A 14719-nucleotide genomic window follows, 5' to 3' on the forward strand; every position below is an offset into this window, starting at 1 on the left:
CACGACAGCTTCAGCTCTGCTACATCGAGATGACAGGCTGGACCGCAGCAGAACGCTGCCATCCATCCTGTCATCCCGCAGACACTGAGAAGCGCAGGCATACTTCCACTCCTCAGTGTCTGGCTGTGACGGCATCCAGATGAGCCGAGGTCATGTCCAATGAACTCAGCTCACCTCATGTACGTCACTGACAGCGTGGGAAAATTCTCCTGCACTCAGCACTTCAGCGTGAGAATTTTCCCACGCTGTCAGTGACGTGCATGAGGTGAGCTGAGTTCATTGGACATGACCTCACCTCATGTATGTCACTGACAGCGTGGGAGAATTCTCACGCTGAAGCGCTGAGTGCAGGAGAATTTTCCCACGCTGTCAGTGACGTGCATGAGGTGAGCTGAGTTCATTGGACATGAACTCGGCTCATCTGGATGACGTCACAGAGAGACACTGAGGAGCGCAAGCATGCCTGCGCTTCTCAGTGTCTGCGGGATGACAGGCTGGATGGCAGCGTTCTGCTGCGGTCCAGCCTGTCATCTCGATGTAGCAGAGCTGAAGCTCTCGTGGGAACCATGGAAAGGTAAGGATGAGGTTGCTTTATTATTTTACTTTTATTGCAGGAGATCGTTGGCTTCAGCTGGAATGGGCGTGATGGTAAGTATGGTTTAATTTAGAACAATAAAGAATTGTGTCTTTATTTCAATTAAAGGACTTTATTCTGGGTGTTTGTGTTTTCTTTTAACTTTGACTATGGGGTTAGTAATGGGGGTGTCTTATAGACGCCTCTCCATTACTAACCTGGGCTTGATGTCAGCTGGCATTATAAGCTGACATCAACCCCAACCCTATTACCCCCTGCCACCGCACCAGGGCAGCGTGGAAGAGCGAGGCTAAGTGCCAGAATTGGCGCATCCTATGGATGCGCCATTTCTGGGGCGGCTGACGGCTGGTGTTTCTAGCCTGGGAGGGGGCCAATATTCATGGCTCCCTTCCTGGGCTATTAATATCAGCCCCCAGCTGTCTGCCTAGCCTTTGCTAGCTATTAAATTAGGGGGGACCCCACGTCATTTTTTTGGGGGGGTTCCCCCATTTTAATAGCTAGTAAAGGCTAGGTATTCAGCTGGGGGCTGATATTAGTAGCCTGGGAAGCTCCGTGGGTATTACCCCCTTCCCAGGCTTCAAACATTTGCCCCAGCTGTCTGCTTAACCTCCGCTAGAGCCTAAAATTAAGGGGAACCCCACGCCAATTTTTTTTTAAATAAATCCTTTATTTTAACACTAAATGACAAGTACAGTAAGCAACACTGTCACTGTACTTCATATATATCTGACTGACATGTTTCTATCTATCTAATCTATGTATGATTCTCTATTCTTTCTATTCTAAATTGTCGGGTACAGATGCTTAATTGCCGGCCGGCTTTTTTAAAGAGACGGTGCATGAAAACACTATTATTTTTTTAAATAAATCCTTTACACTAAATGACAAGTACAGTAAGCAACACTGTCACTGTACTTCATATATATGTGACTGACATGTTTCTATCTATCTAATCTATGTGTGAAGCTCTATTCTGTCTGTTATAAATTGTCGGGTACCGCTGCTGAATTGCCGGCCGGCTTTTTTAAAGAGACGGTGCACGAAAACACTAATATTTTTTTTAATAAATCCTTTACACTAAATGACAAGTACAGTAAGCAACACTGTCACTGTACTTCATATATATGTGACTGACATGTTTCTATATATCTAATCTATGTGTGAAGCTCTATTCTTTCTGTTGTAAATTGTCGGGTACCGGTGTATGCCGCTGATGAATTGCCGGCTTTTCATGTCATTCTACATTATTCTTAGTTGTTTTACTTCATGTAGAATTAACCTACAAGGAAAGAAAGGGTTTATTTTCATTCCGATATTTGTGTCCCATTGACTTGCATTGGTTTCCGGTATCGGAATCGGCGATATCCGATACTTTTTGGGTATCGGCCCGATCCAATCCGATACGATATTTCCTGATATCGGAAGGTATCGCTCAACACTACTCCTAACTAATGTGGTAAATTTGTCAGAATGTATTCATACAGACTTTTGTTTAAGAATGGCCTATGAAATGCCAGTCTTAATAAATCTCCTTTGTATGTCACTACTAGGTGCCTTTGTACAATTATGAGAAAAAGAGCCCTGTATACATTGTCAATGGAAGATGACTTTTTTCACAGGTCCTGTATGACTGTTAGTATAGCATGGTCCCGTAACAGTCTACCGCTGTCATATTATAGATCCTTACCACATTGATCATTAATTCTATCATGTGCATGAGCCTTCAATTATAAAATCTGTGATGGCAGGGACTGGTATGAATAATCTAATGAGTGGAAGTGCATATTATTATATATTTATTTTTTCTGACCTTTTTACTATTTAAAGTCAACCTTAATAATAACCAAGTGAAGAGTGTACAAGACTAATTCTTCCCAGTAAGTATAAGTTAGCCTCAGCCTTGCTCTTGACTCCTTATTTTTTTCCTTTGTGTAATGACCTCCTTGACTAATGGTTATATAGACAGTACTTTCTACAAGTGTTACATGTGAACATTGGCTGTTACAACTCTTCATCATCTAGTGTAGCAAATAATTGCACCATTAACGGAAAATAATCCACAGTGAGATATCATGTTGATTGAACATACAAAACCTTACAAATTCTTCAAATCCCTTAGAATATCAGTGTGATATGGAGCACAGGAAGCACAATAAACAAAGACCTGTAATTGATTGAAGCTATCCACATAAATAATATTGTATGACATTGTATACAGCACACTGATCCATGCATAGACCTCACCAAGTCCCCTCATTCTCATAAGGATTTATGTATTATGTCCGGTCTGTACTCACTTTCTGCTTTACGTTTGTAGATTTTTGGCCAATTTAAGTACAAACAAATAAATATCAATTAAAATTTGTGTGTATGTGACTAGTTGATATAAGTGAAAGCTGTCTCATCTTCTAGAAAACTTAGTCATACACATTAGACTAATGTAACTTTGGCCAAACCCGCTGAATCGGCGTGCTGATCCGATATTGTAATGTTTATGGGGGCCTCCCAATTCTCCCCCAGCAGATATTATTGGGGAGATAAGGATCGAACATATCCAATTTCGACTTCTGATCCATTTTGTTCTCTTCAAGGTAAGTCGCTGCCCAAGGAGTCCAGCAGCTCCTCTCTTGTAGAGAACACAGGAGCGCTTGGCAGCACGAGCGCTTCTGTGTGTGGGTGAGTGGGAAAAGATATCTGCCAACTGAACAATTGGCTGCACCACTGTTAAGACAACCGATATCTGTTTTGTAGGGGGTCCCTAACCTGCTAAGGACTCATTCACATATGTCAAGCCTTATTACCCTTTTGGAATTTTTTTTACACATTTAACAGTGTATTCCCTGCATGAAAAATATTGATAGCATAAAAAAAATTGAAATTTCCATTTTGTGATTGCATAGAATACCACATTTATAGTTGCAAATTAGTCTAATTGGATTCATTAAATATGACTGTCATTAACAAATTAGTAAAATCTGTTGAAATAAACCACCTCGTTACATGTTGTGAGCTTTTCATAAAACGCATTTGTCACTGATATCTGAGATCACTGAAATTCTCAAATGAAATGCTATGGCAGAGTGGAGTAAGAGGCTGTATGGAGGCATACAGAGTCCCTATAGCTGTATACTATAGAGCAGCGGGGGGCACTATGTACAGTTAGGTCCAGAAATATTTAGACAGTGACACAAGTTTTGGTATTTTAGCGGTTTAACAAAACATATTCAAGATACAGATATATAATCAATATGGGCTTAAAGTGTTCACATCCTAATTGGAGTAAGGATTTAGGAATTACAGCTCACGAATATGTAGCTGCCTCTTTTTAATGGAACCAAAAGTAATTGGACAATTATCTCAAAAGCTCTTTAATGGGCTGCATGGGCTAATCCATCATCAAGCAAGCAGCTAAAAGGTCTGGAGCTGATTCCAGGTGTGGCATTTGCATTTGGAAACTGTTGCTGTGAACCCACAACATGCAGTCAAAGGAGCTCTCAATGGAAGAGAAACAGACTATCATTAGGCTGAAAAAAAAGAAGCAATCCATCAAAGAGATAGCAGAATTGTTTGGATTGGCCGAATCAACAGTTTGGTACATTCTGCAAAATAAAAGAGATCATTAGTGAGCCTGGGAGCTCATAAAGGCCTGGGCATCCATGGAAGCCAGCAGTGGTGGATGATCGCAGAATCCTTTCCATGATGAAGTAAAGCCCCTTCAAAACATCCACCAAGTGAAGAGCACTCTCCAGGAAGTAGTTGTTTCAGTATCTAAGTCTACCTTAAAGAGAAGACTTCATGAGGGCAAATACAGAGGGTTCACCACAAGATGCAAACCATTAATCAGCCTTAAAAATAGAAAAGCCAGATTAGACTTTGCCAAAAAAAAAACATTTAAAGATGCCAGCCCAGTTTTGCAAAAGCATTCTTTGGACAGATGAAACGAAGATCATCCGGTACCAGAATTATGGGAATAGAAAGTATGAAGAAGGCTTGGAACGGCTCATGAGCCAAAGCACACCACATCCTCTGTAAAACATGGTGGAGGCAGTGTGGTGGCATGGGCACTTCTAAAAGTACTGGGTCACTAGTGTTTATTGAAGATGTGACTGAAGACAGAAGCAGCCGAATTCATTCTGAAGTGTATAAGGCTATACTTTCAGCTCAGATTCAACCTAATGCAGCAAGGTTGATTGGATGCCGCTGCCCAGTACAGATGGACAGTGTTTTTTAAGGTGAAGAAGTGGAATATTCTGAAATGGCCAAGTCAATCACCAGATCTCAACCCCATCAAGCATGCATTTCACATGCTTAAAAGGGTTGTCTACTACTTGGACAACCCCTTCTTGATCTAAATGTTTGGCCCCGATAAAATAAAAACGCATATACTCACCTCCCATGCTGGCGCCTTTCTAGCGGTGTCAGCTCTCACGGTCCCGGGGCTCTCATGCAGTTGTTGTGACATGTGACCCCGGCGCCCAATCAGTGCTAGCGTCACGCTACCCACCTTTGGACAAATCAAACATGAAGAGAAAGTTTGTGCTGAAGCTGATGTCTGATTTCCTCTTCATGTTCAATTCAACAGGAAGCGGGGACAATGATGCCAGTGCTGATTGGGCGCCGGGGTCACGTGTCACAACAACTACACGAGAGACCCGGGACCGTGAGTGCTGACACCTTTGGAATGGCGCTGGCAAGGGAGTTGAGTATAAACTTTTATTTATTTTTTCAAGGCCATGCGTGGGGTATGACAAGGAGTTGTCCAAGTAGTGGACAACTTTTTTAAGACAAAACTTAAGGTAGAAAGATACAAACAAGTAACAACTGAAGTCATCTTCAGTAAAGGCCTGGCAAAGCACCACAAAGGAGGAAACCCAGTGTTTGGTGACGTCCATGGCTTCCAGACTTCTGGCAGTCATTGCCTGCAAAGGATTCTCCACAAAGTATTAAAAATGAACATTTTATTTATGGTAAAGTTAATTTGTGAAAAATTCAGAGGAGAGCAAGAGAAGTGGACACTCATAAGTATCAAGCTGAGCACTGCAAGACATGGCTATTATAATCTTGATATATTTTGTTTGATCCCATTTTTTCCTTGTAACTTGGTGTGGTGTTAGTGCCAGCATTTTTTTCTCTGGTCCTTGTAAAGTTAATTTGTCCAATTACTTTTGAGCCCTGAAAGGAGGAAGCTTTGTAGAAAAATGGTTGCAATTCCTAAACGTTTCACAGTATATATTTTTTTCAACCCCTTTAATTAAACTTGAAAGTCTGCACTTCAATTGCGTCTCAGTTGTTTCATTTGAAATTAAAAAATAGTGGCCTGCAGAGCTGAAATCATGCAGTTTCTGTCACTGCTCTACAAGGCAACATATTACAGGGTTATTCTGTCTAGACACAAAAAGACACTGCCCAAGAAATGTAAGGCATGCAGAGGTACGGTAGGGTCCTATATTATTCCATAGCTGAATAGATCAGTTTTTCACTATCTTAAGAGTTTTCAATATATTTTTCAACCAATAAGTCCAAAATCTAATCTTTTATTGTCCAAAATCTAATCTTTTATTTTGTGGCACTTTCCGCTTTTTCCTTACAAATCATGTGACATTAATTTTACATGTGATCTATCCTTAATGATTACCACCCCTGGGGTAAATAGACCTGGGCCATGTATTGAACACTGAACATCTCCTGGCAGCGGTATACTGCAAATATGTGTGCAGTGTTAAAGTTGCGATACTGAGAACCTACTGTCTTTTCAAACCCACTTTTCTCTAACAGTAGGAAGGTGATGGCCATAGCAACAGGGAAGGGAAGTAGACTGTGCTATAGAGGAGAGCATGGAAGATATGAGTGATCCCACAGGCTGCACCCTCGTGTGCATAGGTAGGATATGGCGGGATCTGCAGGGGAGGAACAGATCACACATAATGTCACCATCAGTTTCTGCAGAGAGAAGAGATCAGACTGAGGCTTATCCGTGTTTCTAGATTGAGAAATCAGCACAGAACTGAGGTTGTATTAGTACTTGAGAGCTGATGCTGAGGCAGCAGCATTGTAGATTCACAGCATTCGTATCCAAAATGTATTAACGATGGGCTTACTCACATAGGGAAAGTCTAAAACTAGGAGAAGTTTCTAAGCTGCAGACCATGGGGTCTGAAAATGAAAAAAGAAATGGAGTTTGCAGCCTGAGCCTCAGTACAGCGTCTTTAATGGAAGATACCCACTAAAAAAAAATGCTAAAAGTTTTTTTTCCCCATATCAAAGGTGTCTATATATTTTAATCCCTAAATCCCATACATATAAAATAAATATTTCATCAGAATTATACGTCGGATAGTTGGAATCCAACAATCAACCCGCAATTCCAAACTGGTAGATAAGAGAGTTACAAAAAAACACAATGGGCTTGCACAAAGTGGCAAATGACTGGCCGTATTCATACAATCATGTCATACGCTTGTTTTTTTAACCAGCAACAACTGCAGAATCCAACATGAGGGTATACATATATTTTACGATTGTTGGTCGAAAAGGTCAACTATCATTTATCCTATGTTGTCAGCTTCAGTAAGAGAGTAAGTATTGGAATGCATTTGGGATAATGGAAGAACTGGATTACTCCCTGTTTCTTGTAGTTGCCTATATGACACTAGAGGTAATCTTACATACATGTAATCTTAGAAATTATGTTGCGATCTGAAATGTTCACTTAGAGTAATATCATAAAAAAACTATGCTACACTGCTGTGCACTGAAAAAAAAGCAATAAAGATTTATCTATGATAATATCCTATGGGCGACGTGTTTCACAGCATGCCTATGTGGTTGGATACATTGCAGGCCTCCATAGGAGCCTTATGTTGGGAGCTTTTCTTAACATATACTACATCAAACAGAGCACACTATCATGCTGTGAGGAGGGCCTTACTCCATAGCAAGTCTTGATTTTACATTGCGTTCATCATTGCCATGACCATGGACACTAAACTTAAAGAAAATTATAATGAATATATACTTGAGAATGGACAGTGTTATAATAACCCATTCGTTTCTGCCATTTTTTCTGGACTTTAAGTCATAGACACCAGTTTTGTTACGTTTCCTTTCATGGATTCATAGTTAAGACCTTTTATATAAACCATGGCATTAGGACATGTCTTGTCAACACTAATAAGAGGACATTTATTTTCCATTGCTGTTTTGATTACAGGAGAAAGCTATGTTTGTGCCTCAAATGAGTCTTATCGAAAGGTAGACTACAATCGAAACACAAGTCCTAACTGGTCTGTGAATGTAAGGACTGGGTCTGGTCGATCTTTGTCATCCTTAACCACACTGAAGAATGAAATGAGAGAAAGCAAGGACTTCATTAAGCCCAAGCTTGTGACCGTCATCCGGAGTGGAGTGAAGCCACGCAAGGCCGTGCGGATCCTCCTAAACAAAAAGACTGCGCACTCCTTTGAGCAAGTCCTAACAGACATCACAGATGCGATAAAGTTGGATTCAGGTGTTGTCAAGAGGCTATGTACTCTGGATGGGAAACAGGTAAGTGAATATCTATTAGAGAAGATGCTTAAGTGGTAGGAAAAAAAGGTGATATGAAATTATGTTGTATACTGTACGTCAAGACAGATTATTTCTAAATTCTCAATAGTCTTTGGGTTTTTTCATTTTCCGCTAGAACCACAGTCCAGAGGGCTAAATGTACAATGGTATTCCTGATGCACGCAATGCACATTGCTATTTGTAAATGTGGATCAGACAAAGGTTGAAGCCAAGTACAACTTTTGGCATCTGGGGTATTATGGGCACATTGGGTCACACATGTTCTAGTCTTTGGACACACAATTAAGCTTTTCCTGTTGCTTACAAAAAATGGTATTCCAGTCTTTAGGGTTTACTTTTGGATTTAATTCATTGTAGATTTTCATGGGAAATGAACGATTGATTGTCTTTGTATTTGGATAAGAGAAATGCAAAATGAAAGAGGAATTCTACATGATTAATCTTTTGATGTATCAAAACCCTAATCATTTTTGAAAGCACTTTCAAGCCCTAGTCATCTTGAATCACATTGTAAAAATGTTTGTAGACCAATATTTGACCACTTGCTACATGATTCTTGATGAGGATGATGGACAAGTATACAACAAAGGCGTCTAATCATAGATGCTGCACACGTTGCAGTTGTACCCGGGCCCTGGAGATGGGGGTGAGGCCAAATCAGTTTCTCTAACTCACCAGTACTATAAATTATAGATTATGCATCCGAGCCCAGTAATTTCAACCTATGCTTCTGTATGACCTTAGACTACTGAGAGTATAAAGGAATTTTCCAATTATTGCCCTATGCTTATGGGCATCACTGTCGGATGAGTGTGGGTCTGACACTGGCCACCACCACTGATCATCTGAATAAAGGACCTGCTGCGAATGCTGGTTGTACTTCATCGTCTACCAGACTCCGCTTCATATGTTTTATGGCAGCAGTCTGCTCGTCAGTCCTATTCCCATGAATGGGACTGAGCTGCAACTCCACAATACAAGCACAGTCACTACACAATATACAGAGCTGTGCCTGGTCTAGAGCAAATACCGCTCACCAGAGTACTACTGCCTTATCAGTCAGCGGATCAAAAATCCTTTAGTACATATGTGTTTAAAATAAATTGTGAAGTAATATAAAAGACCACGTTAAACTCTTTTTTTTGTTACAGTATTGGCTGCTCATTCTTATGGTATCTGCCTACCAGCCTGTGGCCCAGATGCTACGGAAGAGCCGCCGGCGGCTTCCGCTCACCTATGCAAACGAGCGACGCCATTTTTTTTTTCACCTGCGGACTTTTCTCATAGAGATTAGTCTATGGAGAAAGCCCGCATGCGGACCCGTAAGAGAAATTTGACATGCTGCGGTCTGGAAAGACACGCCACATGTCCGTGTCCAGGGTGATCCGCAGGTGCACGGAGACACATAGTGAGCATGGGTTTTCTACAAATCCCATCCACTATGCTGTAACATCTGGACGCTGCGGGTTTGACGCTGCATAACCACAGCGGCTCCGGATCGTGTGCACGTACCCTTACTTAATAAATGTAAATAACTTGTATTGTTTTTCTGTTCTTGTTTTCTTTTTTTTTTAATAATGACTTTAAGTTGTTGTTTTTTTTTTTACGCTCATGATTAATAACAGACAGACTTAATCCTACCGCACCTTAGCAGATTGGTTTATCTGTACACTGTCTGGGTCCTTTTAACAATAGATATTTATAGTAGGAATGTGTCACTGTAAATAATACCGCATTCATTACCGTATAATACAATGCGGTGCCAAAGGTGGTAGCTGAGCCCAGCTGTTGTTTTGTAGAAAATACAGCAAAAATCCGTTTGTTTTTCTGTTGCTTTTCATCTTCAGTTACGTGGGTGAATTGTCAGTGTGCAGCTCATGTAGGCAGATATTAGTAACAGCAGGCATGGGAATCATTGTTCTTTAAGAGCCAAAAATATACCGTATGCTTGCTTCCACTTCTACAATAGTCTCATAGGAGTACGGTATTACAGTATTAGCTAGATTTATAAGCAAAAGTGGTCTTTATTTGTTTTATTCCTTATCGCTAATTGGTTTTGCTATGGGACAGTCACTTCCTAGGGTTCCTAGTCACTTCAATGGGTTGCTTGGTTTTAACTGAATAGCTAAATTCCGCACTTCCCTTCTCTTCTCTTCTGAATAGCAAGTAGTTGGATGAATGAACTTTTCTACTAGGGGCAAATCTATAGTAGGGGTCTCAGATCTGTATTCTGAGTTTAAAAATTATGCTCTCTCTTTTATCTATGGGTTGTGTCCAGTAGAAAGGACAGGTCATAACTGCATGTACCGCACGTCTCTGCATTGTGGAAGGAAACAAGCATTTTTATTCTGAGCTTGTGCAAAAACATGTCCAGTACTGCAAAATAAAAATGTCTTAATATAGAAATAAAGAAAAAAATGCTAAACAAAAATAATACTCTTCTTTCTCCTCCCAGGGAACTGTAGAACATATTTTTAGTTTTGTCCTCTTAGCTCACAGTTGAGGTACAGTTGTTGTGCATGTTTTCTTTTACTTTTACATTAAAGGGGTATTCTCAAATTTGAAAGTTATACCCTATATGTGGGATAACAGATAACTTCCTTTTCACTGGGGGTCTAAGCACTATGACCAGGGCTGTGGAGTCAGTAAGCCAAATCTCCGACTCCTCAATTTCCATGACACTGACTCCGACTCCCTCATACATGGCTCATGTTTAAGTGATAAATTTACTGTAGCACAGATTCATCTCAGCTAAAAGTCTAGACCCTTAGATCAGGAATAGGACAGACATTTATAGGACATTTCATAACTTTCCCAAATTCTTTTGAAAAAATATTCACCACAAACTGCATTGAACTACTGTACCCAATTTATTATATATTTTAGGAGTCGGAGTTGGTCCATTTTATACCGACTCCACCAAAATGGGCTCCGACTCCACGACTCCGACTCCACAGCCCTCACTATGACACCCACCGATTCCAAGGTCCGGGACTCTAAAGAGCGCTACGCTCCACAAGAATGGAAGGAGTAGCAGTGTGCGTGATTGATTGATCTCCGCTCCAGTCACACCTGGAGTACTCAATGGAGTCCCAGCAATCGAACTCCCCAGCATTCGGGAAGCTAAAAAATTATCCCATGAATAGGGGATAACTTTCAAACTTGAGGATATCTGTTTAAGAGTCTGTTCACTGCCATTTAGAAATGCTGAAGCAACCTTCCCTTCTACTGATGTAAATGTATATGTTAAACGGGCTGCCCAGCCTTAGGCTACAAGTCTGCAGTCATTCTCTGTGACTGCAGACTTTTGAATTCTCACATCGTGCTCACTGAGTGTTGTGAGGATGCTCCTGTGCCCGGTGTTCATGTGACTGCATGGATGTGATGTGCCTATTTCCGACCACATTCTGACTAGACTGTACTTGACCTCGCTCAATACATTTGCATCGAGCAAGGCCGCTCCCAGCTAGTCTTCATGTGATCGCATGTATGAAAATCATACACTTGCTGTCACGCTCCAACTGTTCCTGACACCGGAGAATCCTCACAGTGTGCGTGATGTGATGATTCACAAGTCTACAGTCACGCAGAGGGACTGCAGACTTGTATCTTAAGGTTGGACAACCCCTTTAAGTAACCTCATACATATGAATATGGTTTGGTATAAAAATGGGAAGCACAGAAGGTGATAAAGGTATCGAAATGCTGTTCCTTTCTTTTAAAATCTGCATCTGATTTCTAATATAATTTGTGGCTAAACCTTTTGATTATTGTAATACCTGTGTTCCCCAATCTATCCACAAATATACAAACTCGGCTCAGTCAGACGCGCATGTTTATTTGAATAGAGAGAGGAGAATATGGCTTAATGAATTCCAACATTCTTAAAGGGAATCTATCAGCAGGTTTTTGCTATGTAAAGTGAAGACAGCAGGAGTTAGAGGCTGAAACACAGAATTCAGGGATGTATCACTTGTCAAAGTCCTGCTGTTTACTAACTGTGAAGGATTTATCACTAAGAGATTAACATTGCTGGACTAGTCCAGCAATGCCGCCTCCTGTGATAAGCAGCTCACTGTCTATAGACATTGTACAGAAAGAGTCTGGTGTGGGCGGGGTTAGCTGTGATGTGGGCTGGGTTAGCTTGCTCACCTCTGCTTCATTCTAAATCTAAAAGCTCTGATTGTATCAGAATGGCTTCACTAAATAAACTAAGTGATACATCGTTGGATTCAGCTTCTCTTTACTTACATTATGCTGCTCTCAGAGGAGGTAGCAAAAACCTGCAGACAGATTCCCTTTAATTTTCCCTCTGCCTTTGCTGTCTGGAAGTAACTCCAATAAACATCAGATTGCTTGGCGACATTGGGCAGATCTGCCAACATTTGTATAGGCTACATCAGTAGTATGAAAGAAATTCATAGGAACGGTAGTGATAAAATAATATCCAATATATAGCAAAAATGCTAAAAAAGCCAACTACCACGTAGTAAGACTATAAACGGGCTATTCGCCAATGAAATTAATCGCAACAACAAGAAAGAAAAGATGATCACAAGCCATAATCTATAAAAATAGTTAATCTTTATTAAATACAAAATACTAATAGCAGGAAATGGGAAAAGAAAGGTGCACAGTGCAAATGGTTGTGTGAATACAGGACGCGCTGACACATTATCGTATCTAGTTAAGACAAACCCCAGAGAGGTCCACATGATCATACAGTAGCTATAGCACCACAATAGGGGGACTTATGGACAATTGAGTGAAAGGGCATCGCGAGAGAAACTACAAAAACGAGCAAGAAAAAAAAATAGCGATATAAAGCCCATGACCATTATTTAGAAGTAAAAATATATAAATCTTTATTAAATGTCTCAGTTAAAAGTCAATCACATAACATAGGGAGTATGAAACACAAATGACCATGTACAAAAGAGAGAAAAAAGAACGGACATATCACACATCCAGCCCTACTGGCCAAACAGTGTTGAGCATAGTACAAACATTAAGCTCCAATTCAATTATCGCTCAAGTTTCCCCATCCATCAAAGATGGTTTGTAAATCATCGCTCAGTATATGAACAAAATATGTAGCTACCTTGGGTACAGGAAGCCAGGAGCGTACCAGCGGCTGGATGGTGTACATCCACCCCTACGCGTGTTTCGGCGAACCTTCGTCAGGGGGTTCTTTTTTCTCTCTTTTGTACATGGTCATTTGTGTTTCATACTCCCTATGTTATGTAATTGACTATTAACTGAGACATGTTTAATAAAGATTTATATATTTTTACTTCTAAATAATGGTCATGGGCTTTATATCGCTATTTTTTTTCTTGTTCGTTTTTGTACATTATCGTATCTGCACATCGGTAAGAGATAGGCACTATTGTGCTACGTGTATATACCAATGTGGATTTAACTTTGATGGACAGTAATTTTCTGCGCCTATAGGGGCGATGTACAGTACAGACTAAAAGTTTGGACACACCTTCTCATTTAAAGATTTTTCTGTATTTTCATGACTATGAAAATTGTACATTCACACTGAAGGCATCAAAACTATGAATTAACACATGTGGAATTATATACTTAACAAAAAAGTGTGACACAACTGAAAATATGTCTTATATTCTAGGTTCTTCAAAGTAGCCACCTTTTGCTTTGATGACTGCTTTGCACACTCTTGGCATTCTCTTGATGAGTTTCAAGAGGTGGTCACCGGAAATTGTCTTCCAACAATCTTGAGTTCCCAGAGATGCTTAGCACTTGTTGGCCCTTTTGCCTTCACTCTTCGGTCCAGCTCACCCCAAACCATCTCGATTGGGCTCAGGTCTGGTGACTATGGAGGCCAGGTCATCGGGCGTAGCACCCCATCACTCTCCTTCTTGGTCAAATAGCCCTTACACAGCCTGGAGGTGTGTTTGGGGTCATTGTCCTGTTGAAAAATAAATGATGGTCCAACTAAACGCAAATGGAATGGAATAGCATGCCGCTGGAAGATGCTGTGGTAGCCATGCTGATTCAGTATGCCTTCAATTTTGAATAAATCCCCAACAGTGTCACCAGCAAAGCACCCCCACCCCATCACACCTCCTCCTCCATGCTTCATGGTGGGAACCAGGCATGTAGAGTCCATCCGTTCACCTTTTCTGCGTCGCACAAAGACACGGTGGTTGGAACCAAAGATCTCAAATTTGGACTCATCAGACCAAAGCACAGATTTCCACTGGTCTAATGTCCATTCCTTGTGTTCTTTAGCTCAAACAAGTCTCTTCTGCTTGTTGCCTGTCCTTAGCAGTGGTTTCCTAGCAGCTATTTTACCATGAAGGCCTGCTGCACAAAGTCTCCTCTTAACAGTTGGTGAAGAGATGTGTCTGCTGCTAGAACTCTGTGTGGCATTGACCTGGTCTCTAATCTGAGCTGCTCTTAACCTGCGATTTCTGAGGCTGGTGACTCGGATAAACTTATCCTCAGAAGCAGAGGTGACTCTTGGTCTTCCTTTCCTGGGGTGGTCTTTATGTGAGCTAGTTTCTTTGTAGCGCTTGATGGTTTTCG

General features: G+C 40.8%; 1 protein-coding gene across 3 annotated transcripts in view; it reads left to right on the top strand.

Moving 5' to 3' along the window:
* DCLK2 (doublecortin like kinase 2) overlaps positions 1-14719 on the top strand; it is a 185746-nt gene that overhangs the window by 19089 nt on the left and 151938 nt on the right. For all 3 annotated transcript variants that reach the window (XM_073642518.1, XM_073642516.1, XM_073642517.1), the window contains exon 2: positions 7806-8140. In XM_073642518.1, coding sequence (XP_073498619.1) covers positions 7806-8140 — 335 coding nt within the window. The remainder of the gene's footprint in view (positions 1-7805; positions 8141-14719) is intronic.

The sequence above is a fragment of the Phyllobates terribilis genome, unplaced genomic scaffold, assembly GCF_046119375.1.
Source record: "Phyllobates terribilis strain yellow unplaced genomic scaffold, ASM4611937v1 Scaffold_1__5_contigs__length_1240528914, whole genome shotgun sequence".
Lineage (NCBI taxonomy): Eukaryota > Metazoa > Chordata > Amphibia > Anura > Dendrobatidae > Phyllobates > Phyllobates terribilis.